We start from the raw sequence: 22,778 nt of genomic DNA, 5'->3' as shown, positions 1-22,778 counted from the left end.
AGTTAGACTAACGTCATCTTGTTCGTACAAAAAATTCACAAATAAAATCGGGTTAAAATCTAAGCTACAGACTGACACCTAATTGCGATAAAAATCAGTTGAAGAAATGAAAACTACTGTAGAGTTTGAATATCGTCCTTAAGATATTACAGACATTTCATGTCATTCATATAAAAAAAAACATAACAAGGAGAGAGTTTGGTTGATTATATTTACAGCTTATATTTGTTTTTCATGGGTTGAATGCTCCATGCCATGTCTACCATGGCCTTGGCCATACCAGCTTGAGATTGGCCGTTAAATAGATATAGACTAAGTTTAATAGCAATATGTACAACTCCTCATTTGTTTGGAGTTGATTTAAGATTCACCCACTCCTAAAAAATCTATGAAATGAACGTTAGTTGTGTTGTTGCATTCTCCATCCCGCTCTTCTGTGAAATTAGTGCTTGACTGCTCAACTTCCGATCTCCTTAGAGGGGAAGCAAACGTTGTTAACTCAGGATATGTGATTGAACGTTTTGGTCCTTGATTATTCATGGATGTGCTATTTATTGTACTAAAAGGCTGATTGAAAGGCACAAGTTGTGCTTTTCTTGAAGTTGTGTAGCTAGATTCAAGAGAATGATTTGTACCCAGGAGTTCTACTGTAGGATGGTAGCTGCTCTTACTACTGCTTAAATTTACTAGGTCTGAACTGCCTTCCCCTTGTTTGGCTTCTGCTGGGCCCTGATCTGTCTCTCCATTATGATCATAAAATTGTGGTAATCTGAAATGGTGACTGATTATTCTAGTATCTGAACTTGGTGCAACTGGTTGTGGCCAAATCAAATCTGACCTGGCAGGCTGAGATAAATCTGGTGCCTTGGAAATTACAGATCCATTGACGACTGTAGGACGAGATGATCCTGATAAAGAGAAAAATGTTCTCATTGTGGGTTCAGGAGACAAATAGTCTATGAATTGTCGAGTGGATTCAAAACCATATTTGCCCATGATTATGTTGTTATAGTCCTTGCCTTCCACGCACTGAATACCTGATACAGAATTATGAATTACCCAAATCAATATCGATCAAAATTCCTTTACAATTAAACAAGACTGTAGTTATGAATATAAACATTTAGTTCGAAGAGTACCTGGTGCATTTATCTCTGAATTTGAGTCTGTGGCTCTCACGCTATAATGGGGTTTGAGACATGGATTAAACATAAGGTCAGAGGGTTTTCCTTTATAATATCCGCCTACAAATTTGTTGAGAGAAGTTTGTCCGATGTGGTGATGATGGTCCACAGAGTGCCTTGCTGTTGCAGCAGCCTTTTTGAGCAAAGTGGATGATCTTCGTCTGCCATAGATTCGAGATCTTTCTCTAAGCCTTCTTGCCATAATAACGTGCCAGTGATTCTTTACTGCATTGTCTGTTCTCCCTGGAAAGAGGCGAGCTATCATGGCCCATTTATTGCCGTGTAATCTGTGAGCAGCCAAAAGTCTCTCTTCTTCTTCTTCTGTAAACGGTTGACGGTTTATTCGTGGGTCCAGCTGATTGAACCATCGCAACCTGCAACTCTTCCCTGCACAAGAATCATCTTAGAGATGCATTTGAAAAGTTGAGAAAATGATTAATAGTATAGTGAACCCATTTAGTAAACCCACTTAAACATCGAGATAGAAATATTTAGCTCAAATTTATTTTGTTCCATCGTATCACAAGAAGTTTATGTAGAATTATTCGGAAGCTTCAAACACAGTCTGGTAATGGTCGAGATAGATATTATGTATATGGAAGAATGCCTAGCTCGAGTTTGTTTTCTACCATCTTACGACAAAATGTCTGTCTAAAATTATTCCGAAAACCTCAAACGGAATCTGCTAAGGGTTGACATAAACTGATAACTTCGATTCTCTGAGCAAGACAGACTGCAAATTACCAAGAGATTTCGATCCACTGCAAAAATTCACTTATATTTACTCAATTTTGTACATGGAATGTTTACCTCGAATTTATTTTGCTGCATCTTAAAGCAAGAACCCTGTCTAGAATTATTTGGAAAATTTTAAACGCATCTGCTAAATGGAACTCTCTGAGCAAGCTTATCAGACTATGTATATTACACAAAGATGTTCGAAATAAGTCAATCTGGATTATGGGCTTGTCAAAGAAAGGCCAAGTTGAAATGGTAGACCATTTCAAGTATCAAATGGATGTTCTTACAATTGAGTTCTAATTTATAGATATTAATGTAGTTCAACATATGATATCAGAACCAAGATAGGAGTCCCAAAATCATATTCTATGGTGTAAGGTAGGATGTTGGAAATAACCCACCTCTGAATTGATGATAGTCTTACTGAAAAAAGATAAGAAATTCAGTTAATACAGTTTTTCAGCAGCAAATGGATGATCCTATCCTAAGTTGAGTTAACTGACCCATATGAACTGTAACGGATCAAGAGATTTCAATCGAACAAAGAAAATTCGTAGTTTCCACATAAAGGGTTTGTTCGGTCCTAAACTTTTTGAAGGGAGAGAGCTGTAAGCTAATTGCTTCGAAACTTTGTTAGATAAAATTCAATTTAAAACATTACTTACGGAGATTGGATCTGCTGAATCTGTGAAACTGAAATTGAAGAAGACATAATTGGGCGCAGAGAAGTTAAAGAAGACATAATGGAATTAGCAGTGTACCTGATCTTCCATGGAGTTTGTCTGCAATAGAATTCCAGTTCTGGGGTCCATATTGTAGAACAAGCTCTCTAAGCTTCTCATCTTCAGCTGGTCTCCAGTGACCCCTGGGGCTCATTTTGGACCCGGAACATTCTTCTTTCACATCACCAGGATCGCCATTATTTGTCTTTTCGATGTTCTCAAGTACAGATTCATTCATTTTGTCGCAACAACTAAAATTCTCTGCAATGATCTTTGTCAAGTAGTGGGGTTGGAATTATTCAGGCACACATATTCCAAAAGTAATGATTAGTACTAGCTCTAAGACCAAAATAGTGCATGGATTGAATGTTTGGAGAGGTGCTCAACTACTGTAAATTGAATAGTGAAGACCAAAAATGATTAAGCTGTCATGTTAGCTTTTCTATTCAAAACATGGACCACTCTCCAAACATACAAAACATAAGTAACCGTTTGGGCAGTTTTAAGAAAAATGTTAGATACATAGTATGTTGTAATGGGTGGGAGGTAATCAATTAAGTTAACCATAACCATAATTTCTGATGGCACGTCCCTTTTGTTCATTTCACACGATACGATCTGAGGGAGGAAACGGGTGGTATTTAGCTGGTTGCGTGTTGATATGGTAGTGGATGATAATCCTTGGACGTCCAAAATCAGACTGCTTGTACATCAAATTCAGGACCCACAGATTGTACAATTTGAAATGATGCCACCATCACCTCTACACACACGGAAGAGCTACCTCCCTTCTGTTTGTGTCGACTTATCAAGCTGTTTGCTCCTGCATATTTGCTTCGATAAGAAACAGTTGACCATTTCATTTTATATAGAATATAGGAACTCGAACAGAAATAGTAAGTACCTACCGTTTCAATCGAAGTGCATAAGCACCTTAACTACAATTAACATCCATCTATTTACGTGGTATCTTTTTCGTATGTTTTGGTGAGGGCATTTCAGCTGCATAAAACCAAATTGAGTATTTTTACCAGTTAGAATCTTGATATTAATATTATAATTTTATTTACTTTGGATCTTTTTCCTATGTTTTGGTGAGGGCATTTCAGCTGCATAAAATCAAATTGAGCATTTTTATCAGTTAGAATCTTGATATTAATATTATAATTTTACATTCGGTGAAGGTAACAAGTTAAGTAGATGATTTGAATTTGAAGAAAACTCTAAGATTAAGTGTACTTGAATCAAAATAGTATTGAAATGGGTGACCTCCCAAGAAGTGGTGCTTTACTTTTATTAGTATCACCCATATATGTAATGAACACTACAAATATGAGTTAATGAGTTTGACTCAAAAACTATGCAATTGAATCTTGATAGTAATATCATAACATCACCAATTTATTAAATAAATAGGTGTTAGCATTATTATTTATAAGTAAAAAATAGTACACATATTCACAAAAAAAAGTGGGTGTAAACAAAGTTGGCGCTCAGATTAAAAAAACATTACACAACTAACCACTAAGTGGTGAGAGCAATAGTGGAGATGGGAAGCAGAGGTTCCTCATCACCCCACTTACCCCATTAATCAATGGGGTCCAGAGTGTCAATAAGAGGGACTCACCCCTCATCATCTTTTTCTTTATCTTGATCATCACAAGTTAGAGAAGCACCTTGATTTTTCAATTTATGTAATTGACTAGTTGATTTATTAATTCAATCTATGTCAAATTTCAAACTTACATACTTGTATGGCAGGAATAAACCGCTTTGTTTGTACATAGATAAATAAAATAACTTATCCACAATTTATTAGGGGGAAAGTTGATTGTAATAAAGTTATTATAAATGTCTATGAAATGGGGGTTGACATGAAAGTTTAACAAAATAAAATTAAAATAAAGTTTATTGTATTTGTAAACTATACAAATATACATCAGACAAATTTAAAATCTAAAATTAGATTAATTATGAAAGAAATTTGATAATATATGCATCTTTTTTAAGTTTTCAGATTTCATGTTTTATATCATCTTTTTAAAAAACTTCATTTTCTAATTAGATCTACATATAAAAACCTATCATACATATTTTGAATCACTAAAACATTAACTACAATAAAACAAACAATAATAATACTCATATTAAAAAAACACTCATTGAATTTCCTTTACTCAAATAATAACATTTAATACAGACTTCTCTTATGTACAACTCCAAATTCTCCACCATGAACAATTAATCTCATCCCATGAGACCAGGGATTGGTTATAGCTCACAATCTTACTCAAACCTCTTAACAGTTAACTATAACTTACATCTTAGCCTCAATTCCAGGTACACATAAAGAATGTGCAATTTGCCATTTTCTTAATGAAGTAAAGTAATCTACTGTTTTGCAGTGTTGGAGTAGTTCATCTTCCATCACACCTTGGGTTGGTGCCTAGCCGTTGGGGATTTGTCTTGCTAGAAGTAATGCTAGCGTAGAGTACAAATATGGTCGTTACAAACGAAAAAAAGCTTCTAAATAACTCTAGATATTCCCTTTGGCTAGGAAGGTCGGGTCTTCCCTTAATTTAGGTTATCAGTTAGTTATTGCTCATTGTTAATGAATGCTATCTGAGAGATGCTATAAATGATTGTCCATTCCTATAAAAATGGCTGCATTGATCTACTTTCAACAACGTTTGGTCTTTATTTGGTTTAGTCCAAGTATGCCATCACAGTTCTTTCGCACACGCATTTAGTTTTAAGTGGAAGTTTGATGAAATCTGTCATGAGATCAAGGAAAGTAATAATATCTGGATTGTTATGAGTCACCATATGAAAATCCACAATGATAACTGCCAATGCCCATTTCAACTTTATAAATTCCAAATGAAGAAGGGGAATTATTGAAGGACAAGGACGCAGGACTTTTATTATTCATTCCTCTTTGCACGCTTTAACTATTCATGGTGATATTTGACGCCATGCTTTGGCTGTTCAACGAAATTTTATCACCAAACACATTTTGGAGGACCACAGTGCTTTTTAAATAAAAAACAATACAGAGGCTTAACATACCTTTTACGGAGAACTTACTGTTGAAAGGATTGAAATATGAGAAGTAGGTCAAACAAATGTTACTGATACGGCCATAATTATCAAATACATTCAGCGTTTTTTTGGGGATGGTTTATAAACATACTTCATGGTTAGTTATTAGAGAGATTTAAATTTTCTTGTTCAATCAAAGTTGTATTCGTTATGATTCCAATCTCATGTGGTATGATATTGAGACATTTAATTATTTGGTATGAGAGTTTGGATTGAAATATGGAAATGTAAATCTTAGGCTGAAATCTCTTTGATTGTAGATATATTTATATTCATCAAAGTTATTTTAGGCATGATCTCAATCTCATCTTTTATAATAGGAGGACCTCGTATTAAGCAAGATTTGATTCCTAAGAATTCATTTAAAAACACTCAATTTCAGAAAAAGATATCTATTAATTAAAACATCATTTTATTTTATTTTAAATAAATTTAAAAACATATACATTAAACAATTAAAATATACTTTTTTTAATAATTAAATTTTTTTTATCTGAAAACATTTATATTATTATTTCAATTATTATTATTTTGAATTATATAATTACTTTTTATTTTTAATGATAAATATTAACTTAGGTGAATAAACAAGAGTTACAATTATATTTTCATAGTTAAGAAGCCAATCAATACACAATTTTGTAGGGTCAATGAAGGTGAACCTACAAATTGTTAAGAGAAGAATTAAGAAGAGATATAAACACATAATAGATCTCGAACAAGCTATACTTCATAAATGAGTAAACCTCCAAAAGTTGTTACTAAAATCGCATTACATTGGTTGCCAATAATAAGATCTACATACCTCTTATATCCTTAACAAGAGTTTATATTCCTTAATTTGAACCTCTTTAACCTTTTGTACTATGTATGTGATATATATTCATGAGTTATTTTGATGATTTAAATAAGATGAGAAAAATCTAATAAGAATAGCTCTTTGATATATATCATACAAGAAGTCATTGTAGGTTTGGTGCAATGTACAATACCAAAATACACATGTCAAGGCAAACCCTAAAACTACTTGGATTGGGTATGGGTATTCTATTAACTTTTCTAGTCTTAGGGGTTTGATATAAATGAATTATTTGCAGATGATAAATAATATATAGATCTTCAAAAAATCATGGAGTTTTAAAATATGTTATCAAAGTTATGATTTGAGGATAATTATATTGAGATAATTCTATTATGTCCATGATATGCAAAAACAAAATATCAACTTGATAATGATTTAAAAAAAGTTGTGATTTTTTATCTTCATGATTATTGTTTAATGAATGTATATACTATGTAATGGATGCTATCATCAATGGACTAACAATCTTGCTGGTTACATGAATTTGATGTAGAAAACTAATTACTCCTCACAGACAAGGAGGGAGAGTATAATTGGAGAGAGGGAAGTAGATCAAGGATAATGGTGAGACATCATAACTCTAATAACTCGCACACACTGAGTATATGTGTCTCGTTGTATACATTGATTGAGTCATTCCTTTTGCAATAAATATGGTAACAATTTGAATCATAAACATTGTCATTGGTATATCAGTACTAATATTATGTTTCATTCAGTTGACATGATACATTTAATAGTTTGATGTAGACTCTGTGTCTTGCGTTTCTATTTTTCTTGTTTATATATATATTTTATATATAAGTTACTTCTATATATTTTATAGAATAAAAAATATTTGTAATGGTTTTAGTAAGTCTATTGTATGATCGAGGTATTATTATTATTTAATACATGTATGTTAGCCATATTTAAGCCTATCACTACAAAGAATTGATAAACATATCATTGTTTAATACTCTCTATATATAAAGAGTAAGGTTAAACTTATACTTACCTATTATGATTTTCTAATAAGGATTTAAAACTCATACAAGTCTGCAAACTTTAGGGTTATCTACCAAGTGTCTATTGAGGACTATAAATGCAAAATAAAAATATGTTTTACCCTTTACATGTACTAAATGTTGAAAGTTTTGGTTTTGTTAGATATGACTAATTACACGACTATTGACCCAACAAATGTTTACAAACAAAAGGGACTCTAAATTAGTTTATCTTGTCCTCATATTGGTCTACATACTCAAGGAAATTCTATTAACAATCATGGAGCATATACATGCTATATGTTCACGTAATGTATAATGGTCTCCATCTTGTTGAGTTTACTTTATGATTATATTGACTATAAATATGTTGATATTTTGAGAAAAGAAAAAAAAATCTATTTTCTTGTTATTATGATTATACATTAGATTGACTACAAAAAGTCTATTGCATTTATACTAAGTGGCATACATTTAGACTACAACATCCTTTACTTGTTTTCTTGAATAAGAAGTAGGTATATATTTTACATTAAAACATATTTGGGTTGAAAGATAAATTCAATCTCAAACCCATCCCTAATATTGTTGGACTAATAGTTCATATTTAAAAGTAAATCCTTGAAATACTAATAAAGAACCAATTATTAACTTTGGTTTTTTTTTGAGATTTTCTTTTGGTCAATTATTGGTATGGCCCCATTAACCTTACATGGAGTCCACACAATTTGATTCTCCTCATAGCATTTAATATTTAATTGTCTCTATTATGAGATCCATGGATGTCTACAAGATGTTATATATTACAAGAATAAAAATTATGTAACTAAAATCATTAAAGAGATAATTAAATATAAAATTTGTAATCTCTTAAAAATCATAAATACAACTTTGTCTCATATTTGTATTAAAATTCCAATCTTCCACTTTAATTTTAAGTATATAAAAAAATTATTCTAAATAATATTTTATAATATATTTTCTTAAATTCTAAATTACAAATTTAACCACTTTTAGATAAAAATTACAAAACAATCGGCTTTTGACTGCCTTTTACACGCATCTAAAGAGAGAGTGCTGCTCTCATTAAAAAGGAATGAAAGAAGTTATCACGTACTGTATTCTGTCATCAATTACAGTAAACTTTTCTTAAGGCGTAATAGGGGGAAACCGTGGAAAAAAAATCCGAGTACGACTCCTCAAGTCACCACCATTGACTCTGAAAAAACGGGAAAGAGAAACCTTGTTTCAAACGCTGGTAACTTTCTATTAATTTGACATATAGCTCCTCATTTTCTGGTTACTGAATAGACGTTTGTAATCTGTATTTCACAGCGTAATCTCTTCGAATTCAACAGAAAATGTAGGATGTTTTGTAGACTAGGAAAATACAGTATATCCGACAGTCTTATACATTGAAAAAACAACGTTCCTCATAATCTTTACAACTTAATTTGTATGAAATTAGAATACACATAAGAGTCGAAGTCATAAATGAGTAGTATTAAATATTAAATTCTTCATTTTTCAGCAATACAAATAATCATCTACTAATTTTATGCTCAAATGAAATATAGAGTTACTACATAAGCTTTTGGGTGAAAACTGTGTATATTTTTAATTTCATGTTTCGGATCACATTTTATGATCTTTCATTTGGAAGAGAAGAATCTGATAGTCAAACAATTAAATGTTCATAATATAGAGCGCTGCAAGCAAAAACAAACAGAAATTTCGCTCAAGTTTGGTGAAATTTGGAATAGACTTATTGACAAACAGTCACAAATGCCATTGGAAGGATGATATAATTATTTGTTCACAGTATTCCTATATAAGTATTTAGGTGGACTACTAGATGATTTGCAATAAGTGGTCTATGCCTAGCATATCCACATAAGACCAAGTGAAGTTTGACTGGTTAAAGTGGGATAGGCCCGAACCTTTTACATAACTACTAAAACTACCTGGGCTGCATGAGGGACGCAAGCCTAGCAAAAGAATAAACCCAAAACACTCAAAAACCCAGTAGACAACTAGGATAGAACCACTACACAACTAGATAGCAAAAAACCAAACAACCAAGCACCCACCACAAACACAAAGGAATGGTCTGCTGAGTGGAGGTACTATCAACTTGCTATTCATGGCATAACACTTTAAATTTATTAGCAAAGTACAAATTTTTATTGGAGTCTTTCTCAAAGGGGATAGCAACAAAATCAAGAGTAGCCTTAACAATTGAGGTGATGGGGTCCGACGTAGTTGTTGGAGACTCCAGATGTCACTTCCTATTCACCTTCCTCTTTTCAATCTCCTCTTGAATGTCATGTAGAGAAGCAGAGTTCTTCACTGTTGTATCTTTGCTCAAGGTAGTAATCTCCTCTACTTTCCGTTTTAAGGACTCATGGTTTTCCTTCAATTCTTTAATATCCTTCCTCTCATCCCTCAGATTGATCTTTGCATTGATCTCTTTAAGTTTCTCCTCCATAGCCTCCCAATTTTCAAGTTTCTCTACCATGTCGTTTGCTAACATCCAAACCCTCTCATCTTTTTCTTTCATATCCCAACTATCGCCATGGGCCTTTGCCTCAGCCATCACTTCCAATATATTGATCATTTTCTTGGCTACATTCAATAGGAAAGGAGCCATCAAATGACATGTTCATCTTGTCTATTGATGGCCTCACATAGACCATTGACTTTATCTGTTAGAGCAAGGGAATCAATCTTAAGGGTAGAATCACTAGGGATCAAGGAAGGGGGATTTCTCCACATAATTAATTAGAGAGCAATCTGAACCTGTGGACGAGGAAAAATTAGAGTCCTTAGAAGCCTCTTCCTCCTCAGAGTCCACTAAATCAATTTCCTTAGAAGGGGGAGTAGGGTTTTTTTTTTTTGTTTGGCCACATGAAGAGGGTTGATCTAGGTAGGGATTTTGTTTAATCTTGGATGAGGAGTTTATATTGGGGTCAATCTTGGCAATAGGGGCTACAAAAAGTTCAACCATTAGGATGGAATGGAAATGAGACCAAATGAGATAATAGGGGTCCCACTAGATAGGGTCAAAGCCAAATGAAACTTATAAAGTCTCAAAATTAAACCTTGGTCAAGAGGGATAGTATTCTTAACTCTAGCTGAAACAACTGATTGAGATAAGGAGAAGCAAATCTAGAACATGAAATTCATTTTAGCACCATACCTACGATAGTTCAACATGGGAATGAGTTGGGTGTGAAAGCATTTGAAACTCCCTTCTAGTATGAAATACATCATGAGAAAAAGCACTACATCTTTCCAAACCCCACGCAAATCCTCTCCGTTGTAGCCACTTTGAAGCCTTGAGACATCTTCATGCACTTTGAATAATCTCTTAAAATCATCCTTATAACTTCCTTAGGTTTTTTGGGGAAGGTCAGACTATCCAAGGATAGACTAGTAACAACAATAATGGTCTCCATGGAAATCATAAAGACCATGCCCCCAATTTTAACTTTTCCTTTCTCTCCTAGCCGAGAAAATTGCTTAGAGAGGGTGAGGTAAAAACCCTTCATCCCCTCCACATAGTCTACAAGATTACCTTTCACCATATTCAACCACAACTTTCTATTGTTATTGAAGTCATTGTAGCTATCTGATTCAATCTAGATCAAGTCAACAACCATAGCTATATTTTTCATAGAGAAACCAAAGGCTAAAACTAGAGATGGAATTTAAAAAATGGAATTAAGAAAGGGATACCATGGGTTGGTATTGGGGGAGGAGAAACTAACACCAATATTAAAGGCCCGCCACCAAAACAATACATGATTGGTATATAAGGTGGCTATGCAAAGAAGTAAAAATGTGATCTTGAGATTATTCTGCATCATTAGGACTTATGTTAGCTAGGATAGTGACAAAAATATCAACAAGGACCTCATGTAAATCTGTCCATATTTTAATATGATAGGAAGAGGGAATGAGATTAGCTAGCTTATTTGTTGACTTATTAGATTTTAGCCATGTATGATTAATTTTGACATGACCTAACATAGGAAGAAGATCAAGGCATTTGGAGATGAGGTGTCCTAATTTCCAATTTGGCCTAAATTTTTTAAAGCATCATTATGGTGTTATTAGAATCACCTTCAACAATTATTCTTTTGAATCCTCTATCCTTTGCACTCGCAATTAAATGGTAGACCGTAGCCAATTCCATAAATCTTGAGATTTGAAATCCAATGTTAGCCACATAGGCTATAATCATTTTACCACCTAACGTATGTTACCCCTTGATGAGTCATCAAAATTCAATTTCAATCAATCTATATTGAGGGGTACTATGCTCGAACTTCCAACAATCTACCAATCCAAGGATGAGGGTGGGTGAAAGTGTTTGCTCTTCAAAAAGCATTCCATATTTTTTTGATGTTGTTAATTATGGTGATGGCTAAATAATCCCAGTGGCATTTCCTATCTCTAAATATTTTGTTGTTGTGTTCTTTCCATAAACTCCACCCCATATGGAAGAAGGCCTACCACCAAAGTTCCTTAATGAGGGGATGAGCCTGTGAGATTTTGCCAAGATCTAGAGGCAATGAAAAGTACAAATAGAGAGACAAAATATAGGGCAAGAATAAACTGTATTCTCATCAATAGATAGATCAATAGTTACATACAATGTAGATGAGCCTGCATATCTAGGCAAGGCTATATGGATATGTGAGCACACAAACATGATATGTGGCTCAATAAGAAACAAGGGTAGGTAGGAAATAGGTGTGGTAGGTAGGAGAAACAATATAATTTTTCGCAAGAGGTGGATCACCCATCAAAGGTGGAATGCAACAACAAGATAAGACCACAAAAGGTGGAAATTCTCCTACACACACTATCCCAATGTGGCAAAAACACCCAAGTGTCTCATACCCAAACTACTATGAAATGCATTATCCTAAGTAAAATTAAGTAAGGTGTAATAATATCCAACATGAATAATTAATTACACCAACACCCCCCCTTAAGTGCAACTTAGGGGAATGCACTTAAGTCTACAATGCAACTAAGCAATGCAAGATGGGTCCCGGCTACGAGGCCATGTTAGGTACCCATGTACAAATGCAAACAAACCAATGAAATCTCTCATAAACGAAGAAAGAGAGAAAAACCACATGGGAAAAAACTCCCCCAAAAGAGAGATGATGAAAGCTCACACAATGCTCTCAATGATGAATAAGAGAGAAGAAGAGACCATGAAGCCCCCCCTCAATGCAAAATATCCTTCAAAGATGGTCGAATGATTTTGACCAAAATACCTCCCCATAAGGAAGAAAGAGAGTCAATGTTGCACCAATAATGTCAAAGTGTGACAAAGTTAGGTACCAATGTCAATGACGATGAATCACTCGCTACAACAAAATGAAGATTGGGCGTGGAGACAACCTGCTTTGAGCATCAACTAGATATGCATAAATGACAAAAATACTGGTACAATCAAAGTCTCACGAGAGCCATGTACAAATTTGTACAATCTAAGTCTCAACTGGAGCCATGCACCAAGTCTCACAAGATACAAAGAGGTGTGGCACTTTATGATACTGAGAGTAGAACATTGTTCATGCAAAAGCATACAACATGATATAGTACAAATCAGGAAACATCAAGATGATGCCACCAAAGATGCCCTGTAGAATACTACAGATGAAGATGCCTTCGATTGGGATGTTTCCAAGCAAAATATAGGAGCAATAGCCCCCCCTGGTTGCCAGTTGGAAGCGCTGCAAGACAGGTATGGTAGACAAGAAAAATTTTGTTCCCAATTTGACTTATTCCATGATATTTTTGTTTTTAAAAACTTAACTAAAATTTTAATAAAACTATTTATTAAAATGCCCATTAAAAGAAAATTAAAAATTTTAATTAAAAAAAAAAGTAAATTTTTTTTTAAAAAAATGATGAGGGCCCCCGCAGGGACACCTTCAAGCCGCAGGCGTACCTATGGTACTTGGAGGTCGTGCAGGCCCGTAGGGTGACTTGCAGTCCGCAGGCCCTTGCTATTACCCGCAGGTTACCTGCGGGGCCGCAGGGTTACTTGCGGTTGCAGGCCCTTGCAGTTACCCACAAGTACATTGCGGGGCCCCAAGGTTACCTGTAGTACCCACAGGTACACTATGGGGCCACAGGGTTGTACCCTGCAGTACAAATCCACAAAAAAAATTCAATTTATTTAAAAAAAACAAAACAAAACAAAAAAAATGCACCCCCATGCAATAATTCTGATTTTTTTTTTTTTTAAATTCTAAAAAATAATTAAAAAACAAAAAATATTTTTAAAAAAATATCAGACCTGTACCTGTGTCCGTACGACAACCAAAGGGGGAGGTTTTTTTTTTTGCTCGGGATGACGGAGGCTGATTTCGATGAATGGACAAGCAATCTTGAGGTTTTTGGACCTTTTGAGTGCAATGGCGATGACAAATTTGGCCAAATATGCTCCAAAATTGCAGATCGCTATTGGGACAAGTCACCACCCTCGACCTTCAAACAGCTCTAGATTTGGCCTCGGATGTGGGATTTGGATGAAACAAAAGGTGATTCTGACTTTCTCTAAACTCCTCAATCTAATGGTGACCTTAGATTTGACCCAACAAGCTCCAATAATAACCTGAAATAGAAAGCTCCAAAATACAAAACCCCAAATTTCTCTCAATTGGCAAACCAATGGCACTCTAATGGCTTTGATACCATTTGAGATTTTGCCAAGATCTAGAGGCAATGGAAAGCACAAATAGAGAGACAAAATATAGGACAAGAGTAAACTATATTCTCATCAATAGATAGATCAACAGTTACATACAATGTAGATGAGTCTACATATATAGGCAAGGCTATATGAATATGTGAGCACACAAACATGACATGTGGCTCAATAAGAAACAAGGTTAGGTAGGAAATAGGTGTGGTAGGTAGGAGAAACAATATAATTTTCCACAAGAGGTAGATCACCCACTAAAGGTAGAAGGTAACAACAAGATAAGACCACAAAAGGTGGAAATTCTCCTACACACTATCCTAATGTGGCACTAACACCCAAGTGTCTCATGCCCAAACTACTATAAAATGAATTATCCTAAGTAAACTTAAGTAAGGTGTAAGAATATCCAACATGAATAATTAATTACACCAACATAGCTGATGGAGGATTCCAACTAGAACTTCCTTTAGGATCCTTATTCCAAACCCAAGAAACTAAGAATATATAGGTAATTCTCTGTCTATTATTCTAGGAGAAAGAATAGTGAAACATAATGTGATTTATACTTTCTTCCTCTTCACACAACACAAATCTATTCACAAAATGGAAACCATGTTTCTTTAGGTTGTCAATAGTAAGGATATTCCCATGGCAAACTGTCCACTAGAAGAAATGAACATTTAGAATCATTTTTGAATTCCAAAAATTTGTCCAATTAAAAAGAGGGAGGGTGACATAGTAGCAATTTCAAATCCTAATTTGATAGAGTTCTTCCCATCCTTGGAAGTAGCAAATATTTACTCATCTTAATCTTGCAATCTTAAAAACTTGAGATTATTAAGAATCCCGAGAAGCTCCCCACAACCATTCTCAGCAGATGATCAAATTCCAATGGGTTAATTCTCCACACTGGAGGAGAAGAATTAAGAATCTAATAGACTCTGACATAGCTCATAAATTTGTCAATTATTTATCTTTTAGTAGCCAAATAAATGGGTTGAAACTCCAAGGGGATAGGGGAAGACTATAATTCTTTCCAAAATCTTATAGTGCTTCCATTTCCAACCTACCACAATATACCCTTTTGATGCAACAATCTAGTTTTAAGAAGGTTGTTCCAAACATGGGATCCCTTGGGAAGGACAACAAAGACCGAGAAGGCATTATTAATGCTTCGAAGAAGATATTTGTTCTTTATTACAACTAACCAATCACAATTCTTAGAAAATATCCTCCACCTGATCTCGAGGGCCATATTTAGTGAACATGAGTCCCTAATACTCAATCCACCTAAACTTTTATTAGAGCAATTTTTTTCCCAATCAAGCAACTCAATCTTATTTTTTTGTTCAACTCTAGACCAAAGAAATCATCCTTCAATTTGATCTAACTTCTTGGCACAAGCTACTGAAATTTGAAAAAGGGAGAGAAAATACACTGAAGTGCTTTGAATAGAGGCTTTGTGCAACTGAAACTTCCCAACATTACTTAGAATGTCATGTTTCCAACCAACAAATTTCCTTTGATATTTTTCAAGAAGCCCAATCTAGATGGAATCGTCCACTTTCCCAATAGTTAAAGGTAAACCCAAATAAGAGGACAATAGGAGAGTGATTTGACACTTCAAAATCACAACAATTTGGTTCTTAAGACACTGAGGAACATTTAAAAAAAGAGAGCACTCTTGTCCATATTAATTTTTTTCCTAGAAGCTTGAGCATAATTAGAGAGGATGGGAAACCATCCCTTAGCTTCTACCATTGAAGCCAAGCCAATAAAAATGGTGGCATCCATGAATTGTAATCATAAAAGGGACAAAAGATGGTTTAATCCCTTTGAGAATGCCTTGTTGAACACAAATATTGATATTTTACCCAAAAACATCCACCATGAGAATGAAGAGCTAAGTGAAAAGGGTGTCCCCCTATCAGAGATCACCAAATGAAGAGAAGAATCCTTGGGGTGCACCATTGATTAGCATTGAATACGTAGGGCTTTTAAAGTAGGCCTAGATCAACCTTAAGAATTTACCTCTAAAATTAAATTTAGTAAGTACCAAAGAAAGAAAGGACCGTGAAACCATATCATAAGCTTTAGAAAACTATCTATTTTTAGGAGCATACCTTATCTCCAACTATTTTCCATAGACTGGTGGTTTTTCGTGGACAACAAGAACAACATAAAGAATTTGGCGACCCAAAACGAAGCCCATTTGGATATCATGGATCAACTTATCAAGAAAATATTTAATTTTGTGAACAAGGAGTTTTAAAAATATTTTGTACAGGGTATTACATGGACTAATAGGCTTGAAGTCAATCATTCTATTAGCAACTATTTTCTTAGGGACCAACACAATAAAGGTTTGGTTGATTTCTTTTAGGACGTTGGTCGATGACATAAATTCTCTAGTAGGCAGGATGATATTTGGACCCAGGATATCCCAAAACTCTTGGAAAAAACATTGGGAAACCATCTAGACCTAGAGATTTTAATGGCCCAAAGTAGAAGAACATCACCTTAACTAGTTCATTTGAAAATTTACTCTCCAAAATGTTCAAATCAATAGGGCCAATAATAATAGGGATAGCTTAGACAATCCCAATTGAAGCCTCTGGAATAGAAGGATCCTGAATAGATGGAGGATTAAGGAAGGAACTAAAATGACCAACAGTCACCCGATCGATATCCTCCATAGTAAAGGAGTTTCTATCCACTCTAGTCATCTCTTGTTTCCTATTCCTTTTTCTTGTGTCTACTAGTTGAGTGGTGAAAAATAATAGTATTCCTATCTCCTTCTTTAACCTATTGAATTTTGGATCTTTTCTTCCATAAGAGTTCTTCTTTGATGACCATATTATGAAGATCTACCAAAAGAGACTTCTCACAATCCATTCTATTTGAGGAGGCCCCTAAGATATCGATTTCCTTTTTCAGAGAGTTAATCTAATCACTCAAGGCTTTCTTCTGCTAAAAAATATTACCAAAAGATGACTTGCTCCATGAACATAGATAAGCCTTAAGTAAATTCAGTTTGTGGGTGACTCTAAACATAGCCATGTGATGGGGTTCTGGGTCCCCTCAAAAGCTATTTATCCTTAATAAAAAACATAGCCATGTGATGGATATTAGCATTCCACCACTTAGCCACAAATATTTAAATCTAGGGTAATGGGTCCACATAATCTTTAAAAAAAAGGGAAACCAGTCTAAGGTCTAATAGAGTCCCATTGAACTAAGACAGGACAATGGTTTGAGCCAAAATAAATTTGCAAAGAAAGGTAACAATAAAAAACATTCCAACCAATCCAACCACTTTGTGGAGGCCAGTGCTACCCACATTGGGTTATACATGGCTAAAAGAGAAGGTTTTAGAAAGGTCTGGTTGGAGTCTAACTCACTAAACACTGTCAATTATCTGAATGGATGAACAAATCCTAGATGGACGATTGCTAATCTCATTAAGGATTGCCGGGATATAATAAATGAGTTGGATGAATTCAAAATTTTGCACATCTTTCGGGAAGGCAACAAAGCGACGGATCTACTAGCCAATATGGCGGTGGGCTACGTGGTGGCTAAATGGTGGAGCAGTAGGGATTCTTTCCCAAAAAACTTGTGCGATCTGGCTTGTGATTATTCCACCCACTTGCAGTCATCAATGAATTTTAATCATGATTTGATTGAGTTGCTGGGGAAATGGCTGCTTTTTGTTTTCCCTATCTGAAGATCTAGAAACTTCCCTTGTGCCTAGATTTTCTTTCTAATTGTGTGGCCCATTTCTTGCTACTGGTCGGAGACTTTTTTGGTGTGGCCCATTTCTTGCTACTGTTCAGAGACTTCTCTGGTGCGCCCCATTTCCTGTTGTTGGGTGACCCAGATCATTATGGGTGGGGACAAGAACAGGCAAAAACCACCTACTATTGAGAAATGGAAGAAAAACAAGGAGGTGTGGTAGGAAATCGTTTATGGGGGAATTGTCCCCTTCTTGGAAAGACTCCATGGCCCTTCTCCTTTTCTCACGGAAACCTTTGTCAATGGTTGGAAGAAAGGGGTTCTGAGGGCTTATGGTGTTGATTACCAGCTGGATGAAACCCTAGTGGTGATGGTTACTAGTCTGGCGATGAATGGTAGAAGGTTTTATAGAGATAGGAAAATAGGGGAGGAAGACTTGGCAAAGTTTTTCGACAAAGACAAGGAGTGCTCAAGAGTTAACAAAATGGCTAATGGTGGCTACAACAGGAAAGATCGTATGGCTCCTTGGGCAAACATGTCCGAGTTCATCATGAGGTATATTACGCTTGATGGTAGATATGCCAGTGTATTTTCCTACCATTTTACCATTTTGAACCATTTTAGGCATGGTAAAATCATTTCTATTCCTTTCTATCTGGCCTCCTCTTTAGAGAATAGTCTTGAAAAACATATGGAGAATCCAAATAATCTTGTTCTCCATGAAGGGCTTATTGTGCTCATCATGGAGTATGCTAAGACCCTTGAAGTTGTGCCCTCTCTATTTGAGAAAGGCCAACATACTAATATTCAGGATGTCTCTGACTCAGATATGGATTTGTAGGATAGTGGGGGTGCCATTCCTTTTGATGACCTTGATTATAAGCCAGTGGAAGAAGGTGAGATGATGGTCACCCCTTGTATGTTTAGTAGTAAGAATCCCCCCAGATGGGCAGCCAACAAATATAAATCTACCAGAAAGCTGATTTCTAAGGCCAAGCCTCTTTCTAAAAAGAAGAAGCTTGCACCTAAGGACTATGGTCCGAAGACTTTGGACCAGGAAATCAAACTGAACATTCCTATTAACATCCTTAAGGAAAAGCAGGGGACCATGCCTAAAGAAGAGGACAATGGGTTACAGAGGAATGGTACTCTGATGAACCTAGTGATGGAAGCAACCAGAAGCCAGGAGAGCTATTGGAAGTGGGTGTAGAGAGAAATTGATACCCTCAAAGTGGGGGTTAAGGAGATAATTGACATCTTCACATCTTTGCAAGAGCGTAGCAAATCTGAGAAGCTCATGATTATGAACCAAAATCTCTCCCAATATGTCTAGGTTATGAAATGCAACCATGAACAAAGAATTGAAAAGGTGGAACAGTCTATGGCAGAGATAAAGAAAAACCTCAAGAACCTAGTCGACATAAGCAAGGACGCCATGGATAATAGTATGGAGGGGCTCGAAAAGATCAATGTCATGGTTGTGGAGTACAGATCCATTCACAATGAACCTGAGAAAGATCTTGGAGGTGAAGACATTGATGCTAGAAGCAACAAAACCATAGGCCCTAGTTCTAGGACTAGAAGAAGGAGCAATAATAAGGTCACCTCTAGATTCATTATGGAAGAACTGGAGGAAATCAATAAGACTACCATCCAGAAGAACAAGGAGCTGGTGCACTCTCTTATTTGAGTGCTTTTGTTTTGATGTCTGTGTCTCTTTTTCTTTCATGTCTATTCTTGGGTGCTCCCCTATTTTACTGTTGGTTTCCGTCTATTTGGCTGATGGCCGACTTTTATAAAAAATTTGGTTTTGGGTCCATGTAAAACATGTTTATCTTTATCATAAACAATAAAAAAAACATTCCAAGAAGACAAGATCACACACTGATCATGAGACACCTGAATAAGGCTATCATCTGATATGAGGCTGGATCAAGTGTAATTATTGTCCTCCAACTCTAGATCAATTAGTTTACCTTTAGCCAAAAATTCATGAAGGTCCTACATACTATAAGAAAAAATCTAGAACACTCCCCAATTTCTCCAAAGCGAACATGGGGGTATTGAAATTCCAAATAGCTAACCAATTAGAATCTTAAAAGAGAGGCCAAAAAGCGAGGAGTGTGTTCCATAAATCCTTCCTCAACACCATAATGTTTTGGGCATAGATATTCATAAGAGTCCATTCCTCATAAATTTCATCCTTGAAGTCCACACATGGATAGTTTTTATCTTGAAATATTAGGGTTCCAAACATATTATGGGGTTTCCACATAATGGCTAATCCCCTTGAAGCACTTTAAAGACTTATAGCAATATAATTTGAAAGGCCAACTGAATTTGCAAACCTTGAGAAAGGCATTAGAACTCATTTTGGTTTCTTGGAGAAGTAGGTTATCGAACTTCAACTCTTTCACTAGATTCTTAACCAAGATCTATAATTTATGGGAACCATTTAGTCCTCTTATGTTCTAGGAAAGAATGATCATTTCTTATGATTACGGGAGCAAAACTGCTCCAAAGTGCTTTGGCTACCATTAACTACATCCCTAGCAACACTCAACTACCTCATTTCCTTTGAAGATTTTCTCCTAATCTTCACATCCCTTCCAACATCCACAATATATTTGAGACCAAGCAAAGTTGTTGATAGTCTTTTTGAGAGTTTTTATTATGTTTTCATTTTCATCTTCTAACATATTTGTTGGAATATAAGTAGTTTTGGGATTAGTCTTAGTTCTTTTATCATCCTCATCTAATTCATCTACTAAGATTGTAAACTAATTTTTATATTATGGAGATTTTAAGGGAAGGCCAATTTTCTCATCTACTAATATTTCCAAAAGGTTTTCACTAGTAGACATGTCATTTTTTTATTGCTTTTTCTATATCTTTTAATGTCTCAAAAAGGTTTTCACTAGGAGGTTTGAATTTTTTATTTTTTTCTTGATATTTTTATTTTTCTTTGGACTATAGAACTCAACTCAATCCCCAAAATAAGTTGTTACATCTTATTCTATATCAAAACCTTCTTTTTTTTAAATAACTATTTGGAATACATTTACAAAGTTTCCTAAACTGAACAATAACTTTATCATTTTCAAATATGTCTAAAAGCATATTATCTTGTTGGTCCCAAGCAATAAGTTAGAGATGTATAAGTGAAAGGACAATGGAAGATGTAATTGTTGGTGTAATGGTACAAATTTTAAGATCATTAAAGAGGGTGGTGAAATTAGTGAAAGAGTATTTAAAGCACTCTCCCTTGACATGTTTAATAATGGAATAGACTCATGCTACAATATTAGATGCAACTGGTATCAAATGTTTCTTCCACTAAAGCCATGTATCCTAAATCAAATCTATTATAGTTGACTTGATAGTGAATGGTTCAAGAGGGCCTTGCTCATGTAATCTCAAACCTTTTCCTTTCGAATAATAAATGATAAATGTGATCATTGATAAATGATGTAATAAATGATATTTAATGGATAATGTTATGATATTTAAAGTTTGATAATTAGATTAATAATTGAAGAATTTTCACCAAGAGCTTAAGATAGGGTTATCCACTAGGACTTTAACTCCCTTGACTAGCTTCGTTGTCTAAGAGCCAATGACTAAGTGGCATATATCCAAATTTCAACTTCCTTGACTATTTTTCTTGACAAAGAGTAGCCATCTATTTTCTATTAACACATATTGGTTTAAGGGATTTGCCACAACTAAATGAGGTACAATCGCAAGCCCATTTCTTATAATGTTGGACTAACAAGTCATACTTCAAATTTATTCCTTGGAATGCTAATTAAGAACTAATTATTAACTTCTTTTTCTAGATTTTCATTTGGGCAATTATATTTATGGCCTTGTTAACATTGTATGTAGTCAACACACTTTATTCTAGGAGGTGGACATATATATAAGACTTTCCAACAATGTACAAATATCAGAAAAGCATTTTGTATTTAAAATGTCTATTATATTATGAGATCAATTATAGATTTTAATATTTACTTATAGAAAAGAATGACTTTCTACAAGAATGAAAACTATGTAAGCATAATCATTGGATAGATAACATATCAAAGAATTGACAAACTTTTTAGAATCACCAACATATTTTTGTCTCAATTTTTACATTTAAATTCCTCTCTTCAACTTTAATTTTAAATATTTGTAAATTATATTTATAATATTATTTTCCGTATTCATATAAAACTCAAATTTCACCACTTGCCAACAACCACTTGACTAAGTTATATATATACCTGTTAAAGAAAAAGTAAAAAAAATTAATTTTTGACCGCTTTTTACACGTAACTAAAGGCTTCTGTTCTCGTTTAAAAGGAAGCAAGAAGTTACCACCTACTGTATTGTGTCATCAATGACAGTAAACTTTTCTTAAGGCGTAAAACGGGGGAACCGTGGAAAAAATTTCCAAGTACGTCTCTTCAAGTCACCACCATTGACTCTCAACCGAGCAGAAAGAGGAAGTTTATTTTGAACGTTGGAAACTTTTTCCTAATTTGACGGTTCTGGTTACTGAATTGACATCCGCAATCTGTATGCACAACGTAATCTCATCAAACTCATCCAAATAGAAAATGCACGATAGTTTGTAGACTAGGAGAATAAGGTATACGACTTCAAAATTTCTTATTCCTCACTCCAGGACACTGAAAAAACTACATTCCCCATAATCATTGTAAC

At 34.7% G+C, this 22,778-nt stretch overlaps 1 protein-coding gene across 1 annotated transcript; it reads right to left on the bottom strand.

Annotated features, from left to right (window-relative positions):
- Window positions 1–290: 290 nt before the first annotated feature.
- On the bottom strand, window positions 291–3,112 carry LOC131063106 (uncharacterized). The gene is made up of 3 exons (XM_057996877.1): window positions 2,687–3,112; window positions 1,140–1,571; window positions 291–1,037 (listed from the first exon to the last, which is right to left on the bottom strand). Exons 1-3 carry the CDS (start codon window positions 2,883–2,885, stop codon window positions 361–363), a joined length of 1,308 nt encoding a protein of 435 aa, XP_057852860.1. The 5' UTR covers window positions 2,886–3,112; the 3' UTR covers window positions 291–360.
- Between the last annotated feature and the right edge of the window lie 19,666 nt (window positions 3,113–22,778).

Source organism: Cryptomeria japonica, chromosome 11 (assembly GCF_030272615.1).
Source record: "Cryptomeria japonica chromosome 11, Sugi_1.0, whole genome shotgun sequence".
Classification (NCBI taxonomy): Eukaryota; Viridiplantae; Streptophyta; class Pinopsida; order Cupressales; family Cupressaceae; genus Cryptomeria; species Cryptomeria japonica.
Note: the sequence above shows the minus strand (reverse complement) of the source record. Positions and strands in the feature narration are given on the sequence as shown.